Genomic DNA, 20,714 nt, shown 5'->3' with positions numbered 1-20,714 from the left:
TGTGATTCCAAGGAAAAGAGAAACTTCAGTGTGAAGTGAGCAACACATTTGTGACGCAGCTTGATTTATGTTTCAGGTGCCAAACAACATTCGCTGCGTCACGTCGATCCCGGAGGCCCTTAATAGTAATCTGGTTTTATAGTGCGCACTTGGTATGATGAAAACAAGCTGTATTTCTCAATCACAGGGGGTGCTATTGAGTAACTATGTTGGGCTACATCATCTGCTGTAAAGGGATGTTGACACACACACATTCAGACATAGTGACACTATTAACACAGTATTTACCTTTTTTTTTTTTTTTTTGTACTGATACAAGACCAGGGATTCAAGTTACACAAAGTGTGGCGCTGTGGTGTTGAACTCATCCTGTTACTTTAGAGGAGCGAGCCATTTAACAGATTTGTCATCCTTTTCAAAGAGACTGTAATGCACCCCGGACGGAACACAAAAGGAGGCTGACAACACTGGATGTGATGACACTGTTGTTGTCACCAGCATGGCTGCTGGCCTTTTGCCCCTTCCCAATAATCCTGTGAGGGAAGGTGTGGTGCCTCCTGCTGGTGTATCGGCCGAATGAGACAGCCGGGACACGACTTCATCACCTCCCAAGGCTCCCGGGCTGAATGTGGGGCACACAGGAGGAGCAGACTCCACCCTGCCAAGTGCATTTGTTCGCTCGGTGCAGTGAATCAGCAGTAGGCCTCGTAAGTTGCTAAACCACGGGCAGCGGGACGGGAACAGAAAGACGGAAAGAGAAGGAGAGGGGAGGGGATCTTTAGAACTTTAATTATGTGTACTCAATAGAAATCTGACTCCCGGGGGAATGTCATTATGGTAGTTTTGAAACAAACAGGTAAAGGTCATGGGAAGAAGCACAAGCTAATCACATAATGAGCGCTGGGTGATCTCACTGCCGAACATCTCCGATTCGCTTGTGCTCTGTTTGAAAATAGTGAAGAAGTCATTACCTAGGAGATGGATTTTAGGAACTTCGAAGCCATCTCTTGTTCTTACTGTGAGAAGTACGACCCTACGCACTTGTACCTTTTTGGCCAAATCTCCTGATGCTGACCAGTCGAACAAGTGACCCACTTTCACCGACAGGCACAACGTGACCTCGGGAGTTATTTTGTTATTCTTTTTTTTGGGGGGGGGGGGACTCTCACGCCTAAGTCACACAAACACACGTATTGAGTTTTAATTTTATTCATATATCTTGGAGACATTTTCACTTTTGTTCTGCCATGACACTTATAACAAAAACAAAGCAATTTCAGATTGGCTAATACCGGAGGTATTTCTACAGGAGAGACGCTGGCCTGAATCTACTGATGGACGCGTTTCCTGCAGGGGGGGGGGGGGCAGCGTCACCTATAGCCTGGATAAACCTTGAGCGAAAATGACAAGTGACCCACTGCCTTTTAAAACACGGCTCCTACATATAGATTAAAGAATAGGATCAGGCACAGAGCCGAGAGATGACAGTGCTAAAATTAAACTCGGAGCACTGCTGGCCTTGCCAGATGATGATGTATTAATAGACACGTGTGAGGCTGCATTCGTTTGCAGGTATTGGCACCAGCTGGGCATCTGATGTGCTGCAAAATGGGAAAAGAAACCTACTAAAACCAAACGCAAAGAAACCCCACAAGTTATTTTTATACAGCCTTGATGTTTCTTTGCGTACATGTATTGTATCGCATACAAATAATAACATAGAGGAACGGCAATCACCGCGTTCCCGTCTCTGGAGGAGAAAAATAACTTACAGATTCAGAGTTTTATTTTTAATCTCCCGAATCAATGTGTGCTTTTACCGCTGACTGTTGAACGCATCAAGCCACTCTCCCTATCAGCGAGGAATCTGATGTTTCCTAACAGGCCGAGTCGGAGCCAGAGGACCATGACGTGTAAATCAAGCCATCTCTATTTATTCTCTACCCATAGTGCGGCAGATAAAACAAAGTCCCAAGCTCGTTATTCATGTTTAAGTGTCTCGCTCCAGTAAACGTTTAGCAATTTATTGCCCCCGGGAGAGGTTGATGCAACACAGAAGGAGATATCCCAACTTATTATATGACCTGAACATTTGGTACTAGTAGGATGTAGTCAGTGCAGGCAAAGCCACCAGGAAGTGAAGCCTGATTGGCCCGGTCGAGCGTCATGTGACTGTTTTGTAATTCTGCTGCTTTCATGGCAACACATCAAAAGCTGACGGCAACTTTGAAAGTATCACTGGAGCTGTGGCGAGCTTTGTGAGCTACGGCCCCCGACCGTCACACACATACCACTTCTTTTACTTTTACATTTCAGCATTTGAAGAAAAGTTATTCCTCGGCAGCACGATTGTTGAGAGGCGGTTTAAGAAAAACAAAAAACATATCACCCCCCCCCCCCCCCCCCCCCCCCCCCCCCCCCCCCCCCCCCCCCCCCCCCATGAGTTTGCCCCTCTCACACCTGATAAATTAGGACCTGTAATCTGTAAGAGGATTAACCACCTACCCTGTTTACACGTGCACACACGCACACACCCTTCCCTCCATGGTGACACACTCGGTGTCGTACATATGCAGACGTTTTGCCGCTCCGTTTACGTCACCTGACCTAACTCAGGGACACTCCCTTTGACATGGATTGTCTGCCAGCAGTCTGCACAAGTGAACGAGGCTCTTCGGAATCACAAGAATTGTCAGATCCATCACTTTCTAACTGAGAGACGTTCAACACGTTGGGTTTATTTTCAATCTTGACTTTGTATATTTTGCTAGAGACGCGCACAGCTTGATATGCTGGCTACCGATGAGACCAATAGTTGTGTCATTCTCTTCTGTGTTGCTCTGAAGAAAAAGAAAGGGGGGGGGGGGGGCTGATGTGCCTTTAAAAAGCAATAAATGGTCAGGTGACTTGGCAGAACAAAACGGCTCCAATGCAGAAAGCAACCTCTGCACACACAGCGGACGGCCAAGAGAGCGCGTAGTAAAAAGAACAAGGCGGCAGGAGAGGGTGGTAGAGACAGAGTTCACATATAGTAAAGTCACGTGGGAGGAGTCGGAATAAACAAGACAGAGCCCAGTGGAAGAGCTATTGCAGGCTCATGACGCGCTGTCTGCCTGAGGTCCTCCTAAAGTTGATATATTTTGTGAGAAAAAAAGTGCTGCCTTTTGAAAATAAATAAATAACGATATGTTGTCAACCTGTTAGGGTCAGAGTGACGCTCCGCTGTTGCCTGCAGCCACTGCAAAGATTTGCATACCAACACCACCGTCACAGTCTTGTCGAAACTGTACACAACATTTAGTTTCAGAAGCAGACACTTTATAACATCAGTGAAGAGGATTAGACGCAGACCGACAAGGAAATTGTCCCTGAAAGACACATGGCGGTTTGGGATTAGTTGCTACGTCGCCTTTTCCCATCACAGGACAACGTCTGAGAAAATGACAGAGCAGGATAAATCCAGCCTTTTAATGTCAGACCTCCAAATAGAACCCAGTGGGTTTTCATATATTAACTGGTGTGGCGCTGCTGTTTCAGTATATTAGATTCTTACCTATTTCAGGACTTGGTTTTATTGTCCTGGATCAAAGTCCTCCCTACTTGAATCAATAGCAGGACAAGGTGTCTGAGGGGAAACCCAGAGTACTATCCTACACCCGATCCTATTACAACAGGGATTTGAGTGGATTCTATTTTTTTTCTCACTATGATTCATACAAAGTTTTTGTAAAGGTCCATCACTGCTGCCTGTCAGCTCTCGAGCTCGGTTCCTTCATGGTGGTTATCTGATGTACTAATGGAAGGAATTCAGCGGCTGTGTACATCATTAGATGTGAATGACTCAGTGGTTTTTCCTTCTTTGTCTCTTAATATATTTCTTTTTAAAATGCTCGCTCTCTCTCTGGAAAAAAGGAGGCTACAGCATCAACTTAATTATAGATCCTCAGAAAGGTGTACGTTACAAACTAGGAAAACAGGTAGGAATGCGGTTTCACATTAAATACGGTTGAAATTATGCTTATGAAACATTGTTATATGCCATTTTAGCATCACACCTTAACTCAAAGAGTGTTACAAACAAATTGTATAAGTTCAGCAGTTCTTCTAAACATTGAACAAAGTCATTGAAGTTTTCCTCCTGAACCCACTTCAAGAATCAAAATTAAAATCAAAAGTAAAGCCTGACAGGTTGAACTGTTTTTGTTTTTTCTTATCAGCCGTTATGCATTCATTTCATAACTTCTGTTATTTAGGAATCAACCAATGAATGTGGTGGAACTTCTGATCTGATTGTACAATTTCATTTGCACCTCATAACCAGTCACAAACTGCTCATAATTGTTTTTTCTCTGGTTTCAGATTGGGGACGTAACTTCAGACTTACAGATCTTTTTTTCAGGGCCTCCTCCCCAGGGAACTGGTTTCAGATGGTGTATTAGAGTGTAAAGTCCCATCTAGCACCATTTGAAATCGGTGTTCTTGAGTGGGAACACGTTACGCACAGTGGACGTCCCTCTGGTCAGACCCAAGCTGGACTCAGGTCATCCGTCTGTCCGACACCCCCCCCCCCCCCCCTCCCTCACCAAGGTTGACCGTTTTCGTCTGGTGTTCAGAGTTTCCATCATGTCTAGCACCATTTGAAATCGGTTACAATGTGGAGGGACTGTCAACATACATGATGCAATTCCACAAAGATCCACACGGGGGCGGCCTTGTACTGCTTTTCATCCGAATGAGCGAAGCGCGCCAAGTAAGAATCCTTGAAGTGATTTAAAAAAATAATGATAATTAAATTAAAATGGAAAAGAGGAATCTTCTTCAACTTTCACTGAATTCAAGTCACGTTGTCATGCTGTATTAAAGTTGCAGCTGCAGTTGTGTCATTATTACCCTCTGGCACAGCGAAGGGATTATGCTTCATTAGACCAGAAGTTGTGGTTTCAGGGTTTGTGCAGCTTTACAAGTGAATGCATATTTTCTAAATTGCTGTTAAATATTCACTCTGGGGGGGGCGAAGCACTGTTGCTTTACGGCATCTCAGCCTGTTGATTTTGCATGTTTTCTCTTGTTTCTGTGCGAGTTTTCTCCAGTTTCCTCCCACAATGAAAAGTAGACACACTCTGGTTATTTGCTCACAGGAATAAAGGAAAATGATTGTGACTGCGTCTAAGACGTACCACGGGGTCGGCAATATCCACAAAAACACTAATTTGAGCAAACTTTGTACGTAAGGATGTTGATTATTAATTTCCATTATTAAAGCAAAACTGTTTTCAACTGGCAAATATAGTTTGACTTGTCGTGTTTTGCGTGTGTGTGTGTGTGTGTGTGTGTGTGTGTGTGTGTGTGTGTGTGTGTGTGTGTGTGTGTGTGTGTGTGTGTGTGTGTGTGTGTGTGTGTGTGTGTGTGTGTGTGTGTGTTCGTGAACATCAAACGAGACAGGCTTATTCTAGGTAATGCACAAGGCTGAAATTTTAGCAGGCAAGTATGTGTGTCTATGTGCATTTCATTTCAGAATAGGTGTAGATTAATTTCCTGTCACTGCAGTGTCACTTCAGTTTGGTTTCGATAAAGAGAGAACCTCACAGTCGGCTTCCATAGGTACGGATTGAAGAATTTTCAATTAGAGCCTGTCATTCCTGCAGCGGAGGCCGTTCTTTTGAATCCTCCAGTTTTAAATTGAATTTAATTATAGCATATCATCTTTTAATACATGCCTGCCGACTGTTCTAACACTTCGTGACTTGGAAAGTTGATGGCGGGTAAGAGCCAATATTAGCTTAAAATATCAAGCCTACAACGATCAACCTTTTCAACCAGGTCACTTCGCTGACACCTGCATTAAAACATTAGTCTTTCTGAATCAATTATTGATCATTTCTTTAATGAAAATTTATGAACGATTAACCCTCACGGTCAAGGTTAACACCCGTCACAGTGTTGGTTTAGAAATGTGTAGTTTTAGATTATCAACTGCAGTTTTAACAGGTAAAGAAATGATCAATAATGATTGTTCAAAATACATATGTGAATATTAATTTTAGTGTTTAGGTTTGTCACACATCATTAAAAAAGAACAGACAGCATAAACATCATGTTACAATTTTTATGTTACATATTTGTTTCGTCTTATTGATCCACCTTTTAGAAAGTGACCCATAGGATGTAACAGAACATGTATTCAATATGTGACATACATGGATATATAAGACAAATGCATACACACTTAAATAAAATAAAATGCACAATAACTAAATGACTAATCTTCTTGACCTTAATCGTTTGGGGTCCGGTTCCCAGGGGTACAGATCATGGATGAACAAACCCTAATAATAACCTAACTGTACCCACAGGCTGAAAACAGCAGCTTGACCATTAGAACATGCAAAACTCTGTGATTGCAGGATTTTTGTCAGAACAAGATCGTGGATCACTGCAAAGTAATTAAAGCAAGGACACACACACTCTAAAGCTGAGGTTCTATCTTTTCATTGACATAATGCATTTGCTTGCTTCTTTCACAGAACTTTACCCAAATGTATCTATTTTCTATAAACTTATCATTAAAGTTCAATTCGCAGTTCTGACATATAAAATTGACTTTTTTATAAAAAAAATGTCATTCAACCCAAATATTTACACGTTCCAAAATCATTCTGTCAGCCACAGCTCTACTTTAAGGTATTCGTGTTTGGTCTTCGCTGGCTTTAAGGTCAATGAATTACTGATCTGCTGTCAGATGTTAATATTATGTTATTATGTTGAACCAGCAGCAGCTGGAAGGTCTTCCTTTCAACACCCCAGAAACTCCTCTGACATTTTCTCTCAAAAGAAGAGTGAGAAGCCGTGTCGTCCACCACCACCTTTATATGACTGCCCCAGCACTTGTTAACCTTCTCAGTGAGATAAGTGTCCTGCAGCCGAGACAAAACTAAACTGAAATGGCATGAAATATTGAATGGTTGCTCTTGAAAGGGACGAAACTCAAATCATAACACGACCTTATTTTTAACTGTGGTGTCTCCAAGAAGCCAAGGATAATTAAGAGGATATAATTACAGAGGGGGGTTTCTGAATCAATAGCGAGCCAAAGCATTCGCCTTTCTGGGCCCGTATAGTGTTCCTCGCTCTCTGGCTTTAGCCAAGGTGAGTCATTGGGAGTGCCTCGGTTGAAAAAAAAAATGATATCATTGGCGACGCCATCAATCTGTGATGACGCTGAAGCTCTACTTTGTTTTGCCATGCTTGTTTCGCTGTGATGTGGCGAGTGTGTGAGAGGCCTCCAGTTACTTTCCCCTGAGACCTCAGCAGATGTGGGAGTAAAACTGACGGCTAGAATGAAAGATTAATCATTGCAAAGTTGGAAATTGAAGTGGCATAAAGGAAAAAAAACTGTTTACCTTTGAAAGGGGGAGTTTGACGAATGTGAAAAGAAATATAGTGAACGATATAAATGAATGTCTGACTTAATAAGTGGGTTACGATTTCTAATGTTAGCAAACTTTAGATAGACGTTACTGATTCAGTCTGATGACTTGTCTCTATTTATGCTTTTCTATTTATACATCTGGTAATGTGCTGCACTTGGGGGGGACCTGATTCGTATTGCCTTCTCTTATGTGGCATCGGAAGGAAACTCTGCGAGCGGTTGATTCGAGCGGGCGCCCTGGAAGGCCGGAGCGAGGAGCTGGTTATCACAAGCACAGGCTTGACTATGTGCGTTATCAGCTCGTCTTTCCTGGAAGACGTGGTGAACTCCTGCGCTCTCACGTCCACAGAACAGGGCACTCTGACGTAAGAAAAGGGCGAGGCAGAGTGTCTTCAGGGTGAAGTAAGACCCTCTCAGGGGTACGTTAGTATTTAAATGAGCATCTTTATTACAAATACACTTTAGTTTGTCTTTACATTTGCTGTAAGTTATGTTATCGTGACCTTTGGGATGGACTTAAAAGAGAGTCACTTAAGTAAAAACCAATTATCCACATTGCTGAAGGTGCTCACAATGAGAGCTCCTCCATTAAAAGCATATAAACATTTACTTTGAAACCTCGATCCACACTGAACATCTGCTTTTGGTCCAAGGCCGAGTCCTCAGTGGGAACCATTTATGTCTTGTTTGTCTTATTCTTAAAGACTCCATCCGCTCCACTCATGAGACCAACTTTATAGAGACGTCTCAAGCACATAACCAATAAGAGGTTTCGTCCCCCTTTATTCATTTATTTTTTTAATTCTTTTTGAGGCACGCCAAAGCCGTGCTGAAATACATTATGCGTTGCTATGTGAGTAATTCAGCGCAGACGCATGTTTTATAAACAGTGGTGAGTAATCTCTTTGTTCGAGTTAAGCTCCACGTTGCTGTACCACATCAGTTAGTCTGTCGGTGTGATGCCCTGACTCGTTCAACTCGTGTGTAAAGTTGCATCACTTCCTATGTGTAACCCCCCCGTCCCCCCCCACCGCCCGTCCCCCCCACACCCCCCCATGGCTGACCGTGTAGCTGGAACAGGTTTAAAGAGAGGCTCTCATGCGTGAGAGCGTTTCCTCCTCCGCGAGCTCTGCCAGGACATGAAGACTGATAATAGTCATGAAAAGTTAATGTAACAGGAAACAGCAAAGATGCTGTCATCATATTTTATTTAAAACTTCCTGATGGGAACTTTTGACTTATCACCCTCTATTAACTTGTGCACACAAACACTTCCAAGTCGACTCTCTTTAAATATTGATAAATGTACAATGTAAATAAGTGGCTTCGGGCATTTAATGTAGTTTTATCAAAATTAAATGATCTTTGTTTTTTGGACAGCATTCAAGCGACTTCCAAAAGAGCAGACTTTGATAAACAACAGTCATTAAGAAATGTTGACAAGAAAAGATAAAAAAAAAAAAAAAGCCTTTGTATCTTGAACTGAGAGCGGTATTGCAATTATACATTCATTCATTAACAATCAGAACTTCCATCTTCGTTCATGATCGTCAGTGTGTTTAACTCGACAATCGTACGTCAAAATCAACGGCTTCACCGAACTGAAAAACAAATTCATCATCCCCACACTGGATCACATTTACTACAGCTTTACAGTCTCTCTACTATTGCGAGTTCATTAACGGACAGACACACTATTAAGAGGCATACAAGGAAAACTATATGTGGATGGATTTCTAACAGTGCATTTTGACTGTAAGACACTATGACATGAAAATATGGTCACTGAACTCGAAATATGTATTGAAGTGTACACAAAGGAAATTAACTGGCAAATGTGTGTAATTGACTTTGACTCCGGCTCTCTTAGGTTTTCAGCTTGTACAATATCTAGCTGCCGCTACAACCAGTTGCCAATAAAGTAAAGCAAGCACCAAATACTTTGAGAACCGAGCGCGGTAAAGTCCATCCATATCAGAGGCGACCGTGCAAACACTGGAACCACACAACTGCCATCGAATGCACAATCCAAATAGCCTTTGAAGGCGGCTGAGCACAAAAAAGAAATCCCTGGATCTGGATCTGCTCAGAGAGGATGGACAGCCGTGTCATCGCCGCGTTCCTGTGGTACGTAAACAGGATAGGGACTCACGGAGGTCAAGTGGAAAACCAACAGGTGCTGACTAACATATTACCGCTGTGAATCTCTCACAGCTCTTTTTTTTTTTTTTTTTTTTGAAGAGTTTGGCACAGTTTTGATACAGAATAAGCCAGGATGGGTGTGGTGCCGTACTTCTGCAGTGGAAAATGTGGGTTTAAGAGAGGAGGAGGGTCGGTTCCAGCGATAGTGGTAAGAACAACACTAAGAAGAGAGGGCACTCTGTACATTTCCTGTTGTCATTCAAATATCCGTGAGAGGACAGCTGACACTCCATCGTATGTTCCAAGATTTAGATAGAACACTTTGCTTTCAGAGTACTTGCTTACTTGAGGGTCAAAGAGTTTCCAAAAGACAAAAACTCCACGGCAGAGCTTCATGTGAAGAGGATCCTCTCGCGTGGACATTTCTAATCACGCTTTTTTTCACACTAAGCTTTAAACTTTCTTCTGTGATAAAGCCTATAATTAAGGCTGGCTTAGGTCACCCTCCACAATATTCTATAGTTATGCCATTATAGGTCCAGCCTGCTGAGGGACTCTGATGAATCCACTGAGCACATCGTTCCGCATTAGCCTCTTTAACCCTCGTTACATTACCCTACAGCATTAACTCTGTAACCTCTCTTTCCGCCGGTTTGTGTACCTTTTAACCTTCCTGTAGATTTGTCTGACCCTCAAGTACAAGTCGATGATTATCAGCCAGTGCTCTCTGCAACCAATTTTGTTGAGCACACGTTTCTTGGCTGTCGTCTGATATTATAACTAACTCAGGAAAATGGCCACCCACCACTGGGTTTAATTTTGGTTCCTTTATGTGGAAAAAGGAGGGAAAAACCCTTTTCGTCATTGCCCAAAAGGGCATTGTAAATACCACTGCTGTTGGCAGGAGTGAAAACACTCGAACAGGTACATTTACTGACGTTTCTGTGTGTTTGTTGCTTTTGACTGAAAACAGCTGTCGCTGCTGCAGAGCTGCTGTCTCTCTCAGCCCTGCTCACAGAGCCGGCGTGTTAGCCGTGGTTTACTGGTAACATGAAGGACGCCCGACTGCACATAAACCTAAAATAATGTTGGATACACAGTACCTGTGATACAATAGCGGCCCGGGATAAAAAGAACCAACCTTTTCCACTGTAAATTCCTTCTAATCGATTAACTAATCGGCAGCATTCAGACTGATAAACGTCCCCCAGATAACTACAACTCAAGTTAATACGTGATTCAGACTGACCTGCACTTACTATAATGCCGTTACTTGTATGTTGATTATCAAGAGAAGCAATGGAAAGAATTAAATAACTAACTTTTCATTTACAGGGATTAGTAAAGTAACTCTACATTATTTAAAAAGAACTATAAACTGAAACCAATCATAAATTCTCAGTGATGTACACCACATTGAGTTTTATGAATGTTGTTTCCAAACAAGTTAAACTAAATTTGTTAAAAGACTTTACTGTTGTTTACTGTATTCCTCACTAAGCCACGACCACGGTTCGTCTTGTTCTTGTTTCTGTGTTGCTTGCCTGTCTCGAGTCCCCAGCTCATTTAGTTTCACTTAACATGCAAAACCTTCATGAGACTTTAACGAAGACTTAAAAGCTCAGTAGTCTGAAGTGGTAAAACTTGTGAATTCATTGACCTCAAAGGACAAAATGAAAAACTTTTTGACCACGAACTTAATCGTTTAGTTTTTGCTTGTGGTATGTTGTCAAGATGACTACAACAAAAACCCAAACCAGTACTTTAAATCAAATAATGGCTTGAAGTTCACAGTCAAATGAATGTGGTTTCACTGTGGTTTGGGTGTAACACTTTAGAAAGCTGTTAGTTGTTTGTATTTTTTGTTTTTTTACTTTTTGGGCAGGCAGAGTGGAGGATGCTTGACGACTTCTATACAACCACTGTTATCGAGGCCCTTGTGGGACACAACAAATCTCTCCTCTGTGGTATAAAACTGTCTTCATAACTGTCGCACTCCATAAATATTTTATCTATGACCACACTTGTCTCTATGTGATTTGGAAAAAAAACAAAAAAAAAAAACTTTTAAATGAGAGTTCTTTGAGTCACAGCCTGAAAGGGACTAAGACGATGGCAAAAAAAATTGATTTACTGAAACCTGTTAATGGTGCAGACTGGAGAAGCCCTCCGTTGATCCCCCAAAGGCACAGAAACCTCTGACGTGGCAGCCGTCCAGGATACAATGAAACAGTGTCACCAGATTTTATGGTGCATTTTCTCTGCACTGGTCCACACCCCTGCCAGGATAATGACTCCATCCCATTCTCGTGCCGTGACAGAGCACACATTCATTGGGTTTCTCCCCGAGAGGAACAAGAAAGTGTTACACTTTAAGATGTGAGAAGTGCCTCTACATGTGCTTTAAATTTTAACATTCCTTCAGAACAAAAGGCATTTCCCCTTTGGCATGCAGGATCTATATATCCTGGGTATTGTGAAACATGAAAAACAAAATGCCTCTCAAATGTGGAAATTTTGATGTTAAAAATTTTCCAGCTCCGATTGCGCTAAAGAATCTGCCATTCACACACAAGTGATTTAAAGTTAACATAAAACGTTCATTCAGTTGAAAATTCATGGTCGCAATTCCTTTTCTCTCCTGACCTTTCACGTGCAGCTTGTGTGGTCATATGTTTTAATGGAAGGTGAGAGACGAGGTGGGATTCTCCTCTCATCAAAGGTTCGCGCTCGGCTCACGGCGAGAACCTCAGAACAATGGACAATGATGAAAAGAAAGTCAGGAGGCGAAGAATGCAACTGATTGTATCTTTATCAGTCACCATTCAGTCCACAAACTGAATTCAACACATTGTGTCCCTCTTGAACTCGCTTCTTTAGGGGCTCTGTCTTAATGAAACCGCATGTTAATAAACATGAAAACTTGCAGCTTCAACATGTCTCAAAACTAAAATGTTATTATTTATTTTTTTTTTTTAATCAAACACAAAAGAGCCCACGTTAAAGGGTTTACACCAGTTTATATCATAAATAACACAAAGAGGCACATAAATATTTACAATTGTGTGTTAAAATAACGGGACATGGAGAAAAACTATAAACAATACAAAAAAGTGCTTTTGTTTGAATTACAATGCTATTCAGTAGATTGCATTATTTGTCATTTCAAGTGCAACGTTATGAAAGTGAGATCTGACGCAGCTCATTGGCACGTCCTTCCTGAATCATGATGTTTAGCGGAGAGGCACCATTCTGTTCACAGAGCTGAAAGTTGAAAAGAAAACAAGGGGAAAAAAGAAAATGTTGAACTGCAGCTTCATGCAGACAAAAAACAAACAAACAAACTGGCAAATCATTAATGCTTCTGAGCTCACTATCATGGTAAAACAATATCACATTGTAAGCTGCATATAGGTAAACAATGATATAAATGCTTCTTGGTAGTTTTGACTGTTTCATAATATCAAATGCACAGAAAATGACAGATACCTGGTGAGGCGGGCAATCTAAAGATTTTGGAACTGTAATAACTCCGGCTTCAGGTCTTCTCTGGTGTCATATGAACTACGGTGCCATCAGATAGGGAATGTGCGTCAGAATTATTGAATTGGGTTAAATTATTGTTAAGGTTTCATTAGTGAGCCAATGATGATTTACTGCATTCATAAAATAGTAATCCAAAGTGTTAAGTGTTAGTCACTGAAATTTGAAGTGACAGCACAGTCTCAAGGAAACAAAAGGCATGTTTTGGCAAGGCATGAGTATGTTGAATTTTACTGTTTAAACAACACTGATATCCAAGCAATTTGGACGTTGAACCCGAGTGGCCCTCTAATGAGTTAACAGTGTGTGCAGACAGATAAAATCAGGATTGTAGGAGGAATTTCAACTGCAACCAATAATAAATATACGAATACTCGTGAAAAACCTCCATACTTATGGAACGTTTCAGTTTAAAAACAGAGACTCAAAAGGCTGCTTGCAGCATTGCTCAGTTGCGTAATGACATTTATTTTGCAGTTTAAGTTGCAGCACAGGTTTTCTTTTTTTTAACCTAATGCCATATCAAAACGTTGTTTAACCTGAGATGATCAAGATGTGCTGATTGACAAAAATATTCAGCAGTTTGAACTGAGCCGTTTCGCTAAACATTAACATTGAGAGTTTTTAAGCATAATGCAGGTCAGAACAAACTAACAAAAAGGCCGAAACTTGTTTTTTTATGTACAGTGAACTCAATTATTAAAATAAAAAAAACACCTAAACTCTTTCCTGCCAAGTTTTTTTTGCTGATTTTCTTAAAGGATTTCCTGTTGACTTCCCTCATTCTTCGGGAGTCCGGGAACACACACATCTAAATTCCCATGAAACTACAAAGCAGTGAACAAAAACAAAACAGGAATAATAAAAATAATAAAACTGCTGCAGAGTTGAATATTGCTGCTGGGTGCTTCATACTTCTGCAGTTTGCAGAAAATGGCTTCAGTGTGTAATGCAGGGGATCGAGTGAAGTGAACATGTAAAGGCGTGCAAGCCTTAGAGGAGCGAAAGAAGCGCAACACGGAAGGAAAACCAGTGAAAGCTTTGAGGCATAATCAAATACAAGCCATGCAAAAAAAAAAAAAAAAAAGAGAAGAATGAAATGTAAAATCTTACCCCTTTCTCCTCAGAAGATACTTGTGTACAAAGAATGCAACTATACATGCGACTGCAACAAAGAAATTTCACAAAGCTTTTACAATTCGTGGCTCAGCCATGAAGTGTAGTTACTGTATGAATTACACAGGGAAGAACTGTACATTACCTAATGAGACACATATCACACTGACTATAACCGGTATATAATCTGAAAGAAAAAGATGGACGTTAACAACAAAGCAAATAATCACGATTATGTCCATAAAGACTGGGACTGAATGACTCACCAACATTGCTGTTAGTAACTTCAGTCTTATTCGGTTTGCCTGCAAGAACAAACACAATATTACTCAGGCTGTAAATAACCACCACGGACACGATCCGGGCTACGTCAGAAACACCATCAGCCCATGAAATTCCCGCTACAAACTACAGATTGCTGAATGTTTCACTCGGGGGGGAGAAAAAGTAACTTTAAACACAATTTTTTGAAGGAGTTACAATCGGCGAGGGTATGTTCACGCTGGTCAGGTTTGGTTTGATTAAAATAAACTGCGGTGCGGTTGAGAGTGCTGCCATCTGAACGGTCGACTGAGCCAAAGGAGCGGAGTCTGTTTGGAGCCTCAGCTTGGGAAACAGACCGAGGTGAGGTTCGACTGAAGCTCCGTTGGAGTCAAACTTCCGCCCAGAACAAACGGCTCGAGAAATTACTGTATGGTGGAAGTTAATGACCCAAAATGGTTATTATTAAAAAAAGAAAAAGTTAAATTTTTAACATAAATTAATTCACGTAAAGCTATTAAGACATTTACAGAATCAGACTGATTCTTAAATGTTCAAACAAATGAACGTATAAATAAAATTGCCCGGCATGAGACTATACGCATGTATAAATATTCCTGACCATTAAAAGGTGAACTAACTATTCTATAAATTTTAAACGAGTCCCTTATTATTACCCTTTACTTTTGAAGTAGATCCGTTTCAAACCAATTCTGACGAGTCGTGGTCGAACGGAACCAAACGACAAAAATGCTGCATCTTTGCAGGGAACTTGTAATTGAAGTTCCACGTCATTTAATTGCCTTTATACATCTTATAAACCGTTGATGAGCTCTTACCTGATAAAAAACAAATCTCACCACAATAACGTTTCAGAATATTCTTTACAGCAAAAGTCCAAAATGATGCTCATCGTTTGTCCCGACGTTAAAAACGTTGAAATCGAGTTTTAAATCCTGCGAACCGCTCCCTCCAGATGTGAACATGTCCCACACGTATAAACCAACTTTATGAAATAATGCAAATGATTGACAAACTTTGAGATCTGTGTTAGTGGGTCAAAGGAAGTAGTTTGGCATTTTGGGAGAAACAGATTTGTGCTTTCTGGCGCAGAGAGAAAAAGTGACATATTGGCGGTATCTCCTCATTACATATGATTCTACCGACTTTTTCTTAGTATTTACTGGTTTAGTTTAAAGACGGTGGAAATCCTGCATGCATAAAAGACACATTAAGATCTAAAGATCATAATTAACAGACAAAATATTGCTTGCAAGTACTTCACAAAAATGGCAGAGTACACAATTTATCGTTTTAGAGCCAGTTTATGTGTTGAAAGAAGCTTTATGAATCCAAGTCTAAATGGCAGAAAGCAATGAAGTGTCTTTCCCCAAAATGTTATTTCTTTTTTTAATCCGACAATGAATTCAGGTTAAACTTGTGAATTAGTTGTTAAACATTTAAAATTGTCAAGCAAACAAATAAGGGTGTAATCCAATAAGCACACACAGTATAAGTCTGAGCTGCTCTGAGTGGCGTTATAAAATCTCTTGTTCATTCTAATGTTGTTTACTTGTTGAGTAATTGACTTTACATGTAAAAAAAAACAAACAATTTTCCTTTTACAGTAATAGCATGAAAAAGCATGAATAAATCAACTGATTGAATAAAAATTTTCACGTAAAATTTGAATTCTTGACCGTTTTTCAAAAATCTCTGTACCTTGAAGCGAAGACGGCGAAGTCGACGTTACACTGGTTGTTGCAGCTTCATCTTCACTTCTGAAAATGTCTTTGCCGCCTTCTGAACGATTTAAAAAAACAAACAAACAAAAGAAACCCCAACCTTTAATCGTCTGTCTTGTCCGGACAGGATTAAATTGAAAGGGTATCTGTGACGCATGCAACATGCACATGACGCTTCATGCTGCCAGGTGTCGAGTTCATACGCTTTTTTCCCCCCCGTACCTCGTTCTGAAGGTGAGGCTGCCGGCGCCGTGGCGATTGTGAAGGTTTTATCGCTGTAAGCCGTGGGTTCGGCAGACGAGGCTGCGGAAGTGGGAGCTTCTGTGTCGTAAAAATAAATGATCATTACCGTTAATACTTTTTCTCAGCTTTGAAAGGAGGTGAGGAATTCAACTGATGTAAAAGCGACATTCCGATGTATAATAACATGAAGAACGTCTGAGTAACGTTTCCAATGCTTATTTAGTCATTTATATACCTCGTGCTGGAAGTGTGGGAGTCTGTAGTAGTACGCCTTCTGTTGTTGCACCTACGAATAAGAATACTGCTCTATTTATCTGGGGTTAAAAAACATAAACCCTCATCAGCCTTCATCATGCAGGTGATGCAGTTTGCGTGTACAGTGAATTACAGTGACTACAAAGGAGAAAACGCGGCATCTGTCGTGTCTCTATCCGCTTGTAGAAACCGTTATGGAGAAGGTTACTCTTTAGTCCGCAGACTTTATTAAAGGATAAATGTGAGCAGAGTTAGAGAGCACACGTGTCAGTTTGAAATCATGGAAGGACTTGCTGCGTCATAAAACACCACAAAGGTTAGACAGGTGAGGATGCTACAGCATGCAAACTACATTTACCAGTGTAAAACATAACAAATAACCATGCACCCGTTATGATTCTAAATGTTACTAGACTATTATATCAACAATAACTGATTAAATTATATGAACAGAAGTTGTTAGAAAAGGCCTTGCAGACAGTTTTCACACTGCAGGGAAAATGAAACTGATCCACAGGTTGCAGAGAAATGTTGGTTCAAACGTACAAAATCGTAACAAAAGTTACTTCATTAAAAATATAGTACGAGTCGGGTTTCGACTATCTGAGCCTGCTTCTCGTCGGCATAAAACCCGTGAAGTAACAAATAAAGCACGTGCAAGAGATGATCTTACCTTTGCATTCAGGAGGCTGGGAGTGATATTCACCATTTTCACTGCACACGATAGTGTCCGGCCCAGTGAGGGCGTACCCTTCCTCACAGGTGTACTGTATCATTTCTCCGTACTTTGGGTCATCTTGAGTATCCCATGAGCTTCTGCCATTGGCCACCGCAGGAGGTTTGTCACATGTTATAACTGAGGAAATCATAAGAAGGAATTGGTTTTTTTTAACCCTTTCATATGACCTGGAATACCACCAGTTATCACTGAAGTTGTGATACCGGCGGAGTCACTGAGAGAGGAGGGAGAAGCACACTGTAATATCCAAACTCCTGCTTTAATGAGGGTTTTCCTGCAGGCTGCCTTGTAGGAATGCCGGGAGGTTTACACCACAATGTGACCCGCTCGGTGGCGCAGCGGTTTAACACTCTCGCCTGATAGTGACAAAAGTCCCTGCTGTGTGTGTGTGTGTGTGTGTGTGTGTGTGTGTGTGTGGTTTTCCCGCCACAAACCCCCCCCCCAAAAAAACATGGTCATTAATTCTCCTGATGGTGTGAATGTGACGGTTTGTGGGCTACATGACGGACTGGTGAGGTACGGTGCTATTGCTAAAAATACACGAGGGGAGAAACACTTACTCTCACACTTGGCTCTTCCACTCCATCCCGTAGCGTAGCACTGCTTGTAGCTCATCCCAATGATCTGGTAGCTGTGGAATGACGAACGGGGAAAGACGTGGGTCCAGGTTATTTAAGCAGGACTTAATGCGCCAGAATCTGAAAAGCCAGTTTCAACTCAAACAACACATTCTTGGAGAGTTTCAATAAGCGGCATGGTAGAACACACCCATCTTAATAAAAGCCGAGCCAAGTTTATAATCAGTGAAGACGTGACGCAGCCCATTCTGGCAATGCTTATATTTATCTTCGAGTGCGTTCTGTTTCCTTTGCAGAACTTTTCCATTAGCCTTTGGATTTCATGATGTCGACTTCAGTAATTTACAGCACTTGTCAGGCAGAAAAATGTTGGATTGTGAAAGGAACGTGACTGAAAAGCCTCCTCCGTGTTATTCGGGCTGCGCCGCCCGGTCTACAGTTACTTGTTTGATTGATCAGCTGCTCGATGTAAGATGGAATCTAAATGAATCATAACATATAACATTCACTCTCACCCTTTATCACAATATACGTTTATTATAGTGCCAAACAGGGTACCCGCGCTGGTATTAAACCTCATGTATTCCTGAGGTTTGGGGGGACCACAGTCTTTCTCTGTAAGAGAAAACAACACAGCAGGATTCAAAAATATATATATATATATATACATATATATATATTTCATCAGACTGGATCATCTGAGAAGCATGTTGGAGTGGCGGTCCACTTTCTCACTTTTGCAAACGAGATCCGGTTCACTCCACATGTCCTTAGTGCAGGTTGTAATCCCAGACCCGCTGTCCTTAACATATCCTTTGGCACACTCTAAAGCGACAGCAGAACCCTCTGGAAAGTCATTCATTAGAAGTGCTTCCACAGTAAGGACAATATTTTCTTTTTCCTGAGGTTTGGGGCAGTCAGCTGGCGGAAAAAAAAAGCAAGAAGGAGAGAGGGGGGGTGTGTCAATACTGCTTCAGAGTGAAGGCTCATCAACCAGAGGTCACAACATATATTTACACGTGTGGACAGAGGAAAGCAGGAAACAAATGAGTAATCAACAGAGTTAACAGACACTGGAGATTGGATTATCTATTTTTGTAAAGCGAGACAAAGTAGGTGAATTGGCACATAATAAACAAAAAAAAATAAAGTATGTAAGCAATCCTTGAAAAGCTGTCAATATGAGGACAGAAGAAAAAAGAAAAGGCAAAATAAATATAGTTCTGAGTAATCTATGTGCGAAATACACTGCATTTCTAAAGTGGTTTTAAAAAAGATACATATTAAAAATACTTAAATAAATTAATAAAATAAATACACTAGTAATCTTGAATTTCTGGGGGTATTTAGGTTTTCCATATTTCCTTTAATTCTATATTTTTAATCCAACATTTAACCAAAGTCTCCTACAGTCAAATGTTTACCAGGGAACTGGCGTCTCTGTCTGGCGTTGTGAGCTGTAAACTTTAACAGAAGCCCCTTCTTCTTGCGTGACTTGATAAATCTGATCTAATTAAGCATTAAGTGTGCGGCGGCGGGGGGATGCCGCGAGCTGAGCTGACCTGCTGCCCTCACAACAAAGAGGACGAAGAAGAGGAGAAGCGCGCGCAGTCCAGTGACATCCAGTAAGTCCTCCATGCCGGGCGGCTGCACGAGGAGACCTGTGAGAGTTTGAGGTCCGTCCCGCTCGCTCCAACTTCTGCAGGAAAACTACGTCTCAGGCAGCTGCCGGCGTGTCTCTGCTCCGAATCAACAAACGAGCCACTTTTGTCCACTGAGTCAAGTTAATTTCGTTCATCCACAAACCAACCCAGACGTGCGCGCCTTCACAATAAGAGCGCACCACACGTATTATTTCACGCTCGGAGACGAGTCATTGAAATCTATCAATAAATAAATAAATCGTGCCTGGATAGACTAACTACTATATATATACACCTTCTTTTGCACTATTTCACACTTTATTTGATCCATTCACCTCTCTCTCCACACACACGCGCACACACACACACACACACACACACACACACACACACACACACACACACACACACACACACACACACACACACACACACACCTAGAGTTCAGTATAACAACCTCGGAAAAGCTGTTCTCATTCTCATTTCAAAATATTTTGAGTCTTTCCATTTTTTTTCCAGGCAAACCTTCACAATTATGAACTTTGGTTCATGGATTAAGTTTTTAGAGGTGACATGTTCATGGAGATCACATAACAATTATCATTTAAAAAAAAAAAAAAGAAAATGAAATATGGTTTCATTTTTCTTCTCAATTTAATACAGGATTTGAGTATTGCATGTTCTTTCCAGTGCATCACAGTAATTCAACTTTTATTAAAAAAAAATTAATTGAAAAGAATAACATTACTGAGGCTGCAAACAGCTTATACTACTTTCATTTTCTTAGTTATTAGTCTTTATAGGTTCAAAATAAGACCTTCATTCACTCATGGTTTTCTCACGCTAACTTACAAATGCAGATTTATTGTGCCGTTAGGATCAAAATTATGTTTATATTTAGTGTTGAATTTATTATCTTTACATCTAAGTGTTTCATAGATTTTCATTATAATTTGCGACGTTTCAGCTTAATTTTGAAAGGTACTAACCGGAAGATCTGTTAAAAATAACCAACTTCAC

General features: G+C 40.9%; 1 protein-coding gene across 2 annotated transcripts; it reads right to left on the bottom strand.

The window, feature by feature from the left end:
* Positions 1-12,508: 12,508 nt before the first annotated feature.
* LOC308108418 (complement decay-accelerating factor transmembrane isoform) lies at positions 12,509-19,824 on the bottom strand. 2 transcript variants are annotated; one of them, XM_080461312.1, is made up of 13 exons: positions 19,614-19,822; positions 18,787-18,972; positions 18,567-18,666; positions 18,034-18,104; positions 17,408-17,590; positions 16,715-16,765; positions 16,459-16,557; positions 16,214-16,294; positions 14,497-14,535; positions 14,376-14,417; positions 14,228-14,279; positions 13,061-13,135; positions 12,509-12,835 (listed from the first exon to the last, which is right to left on the bottom strand). In XM_080461312.1, exons 1-12 carry the CDS (start codon positions 19,687-19,689, stop codon positions 13,078-13,080), a joined length of 1,038 nt encoding a protein of 345 aa, XP_080317438.1. In that variant the 5' UTR covers positions 19,690-19,822; the 3' UTR covers positions 12,509-12,835; positions 13,061-13,077. The 2 variants fall into 2 exon arrangements, with proteins under 2 accessions (XP_080317438.1, XP_080317439.1); XM_080461313.1 differs by lacking the exon at positions 13,061-13,135 and having other exon boundaries at positions 19,614-19,824.
* Between the last annotated feature and the right edge of the window lie 890 nt (positions 19,825-20,714).

This window comes from Lipophrys pholis (genome assembly GCF_963383615.2).
Source record: "Lipophrys pholis genome assembly, chromosome: 4".
NCBI lineage: Eukaryota > Metazoa > Chordata > Actinopteri > Blenniiformes > Blenniidae > Lipophrys > Lipophrys pholis.
The sequence above is the reverse complement of the archived record's forward strand: the minus strand, read 5'-3'. Positions and strand labels throughout refer to the sequence as shown.

Bases quoted from the DNA above. Each gene is read 5' to 3' on its own strand.
- LOC308108418 (XM_080461312.1), bottom strand. From the start codon at position 19,689: ATGGAGGACTTACTGGATGTCACTGGACTGCGCGCGCTTCTCCTCTTC. The intron at 17,591-18,033 runs GTAAGTGTTTCT...TGATTTCCTCAG, and splicing joins TGGAAGAGCCAAGTGTGAGA to TTATAACATGTGACAAACCT. The intron at 13,136-14,227 runs GTAAGATTTTAC...ATGGCACCGTAG, and splicing joins TATCTTCTGAGGAGAAAGGG to TTCATATGACACCAGAGAAG.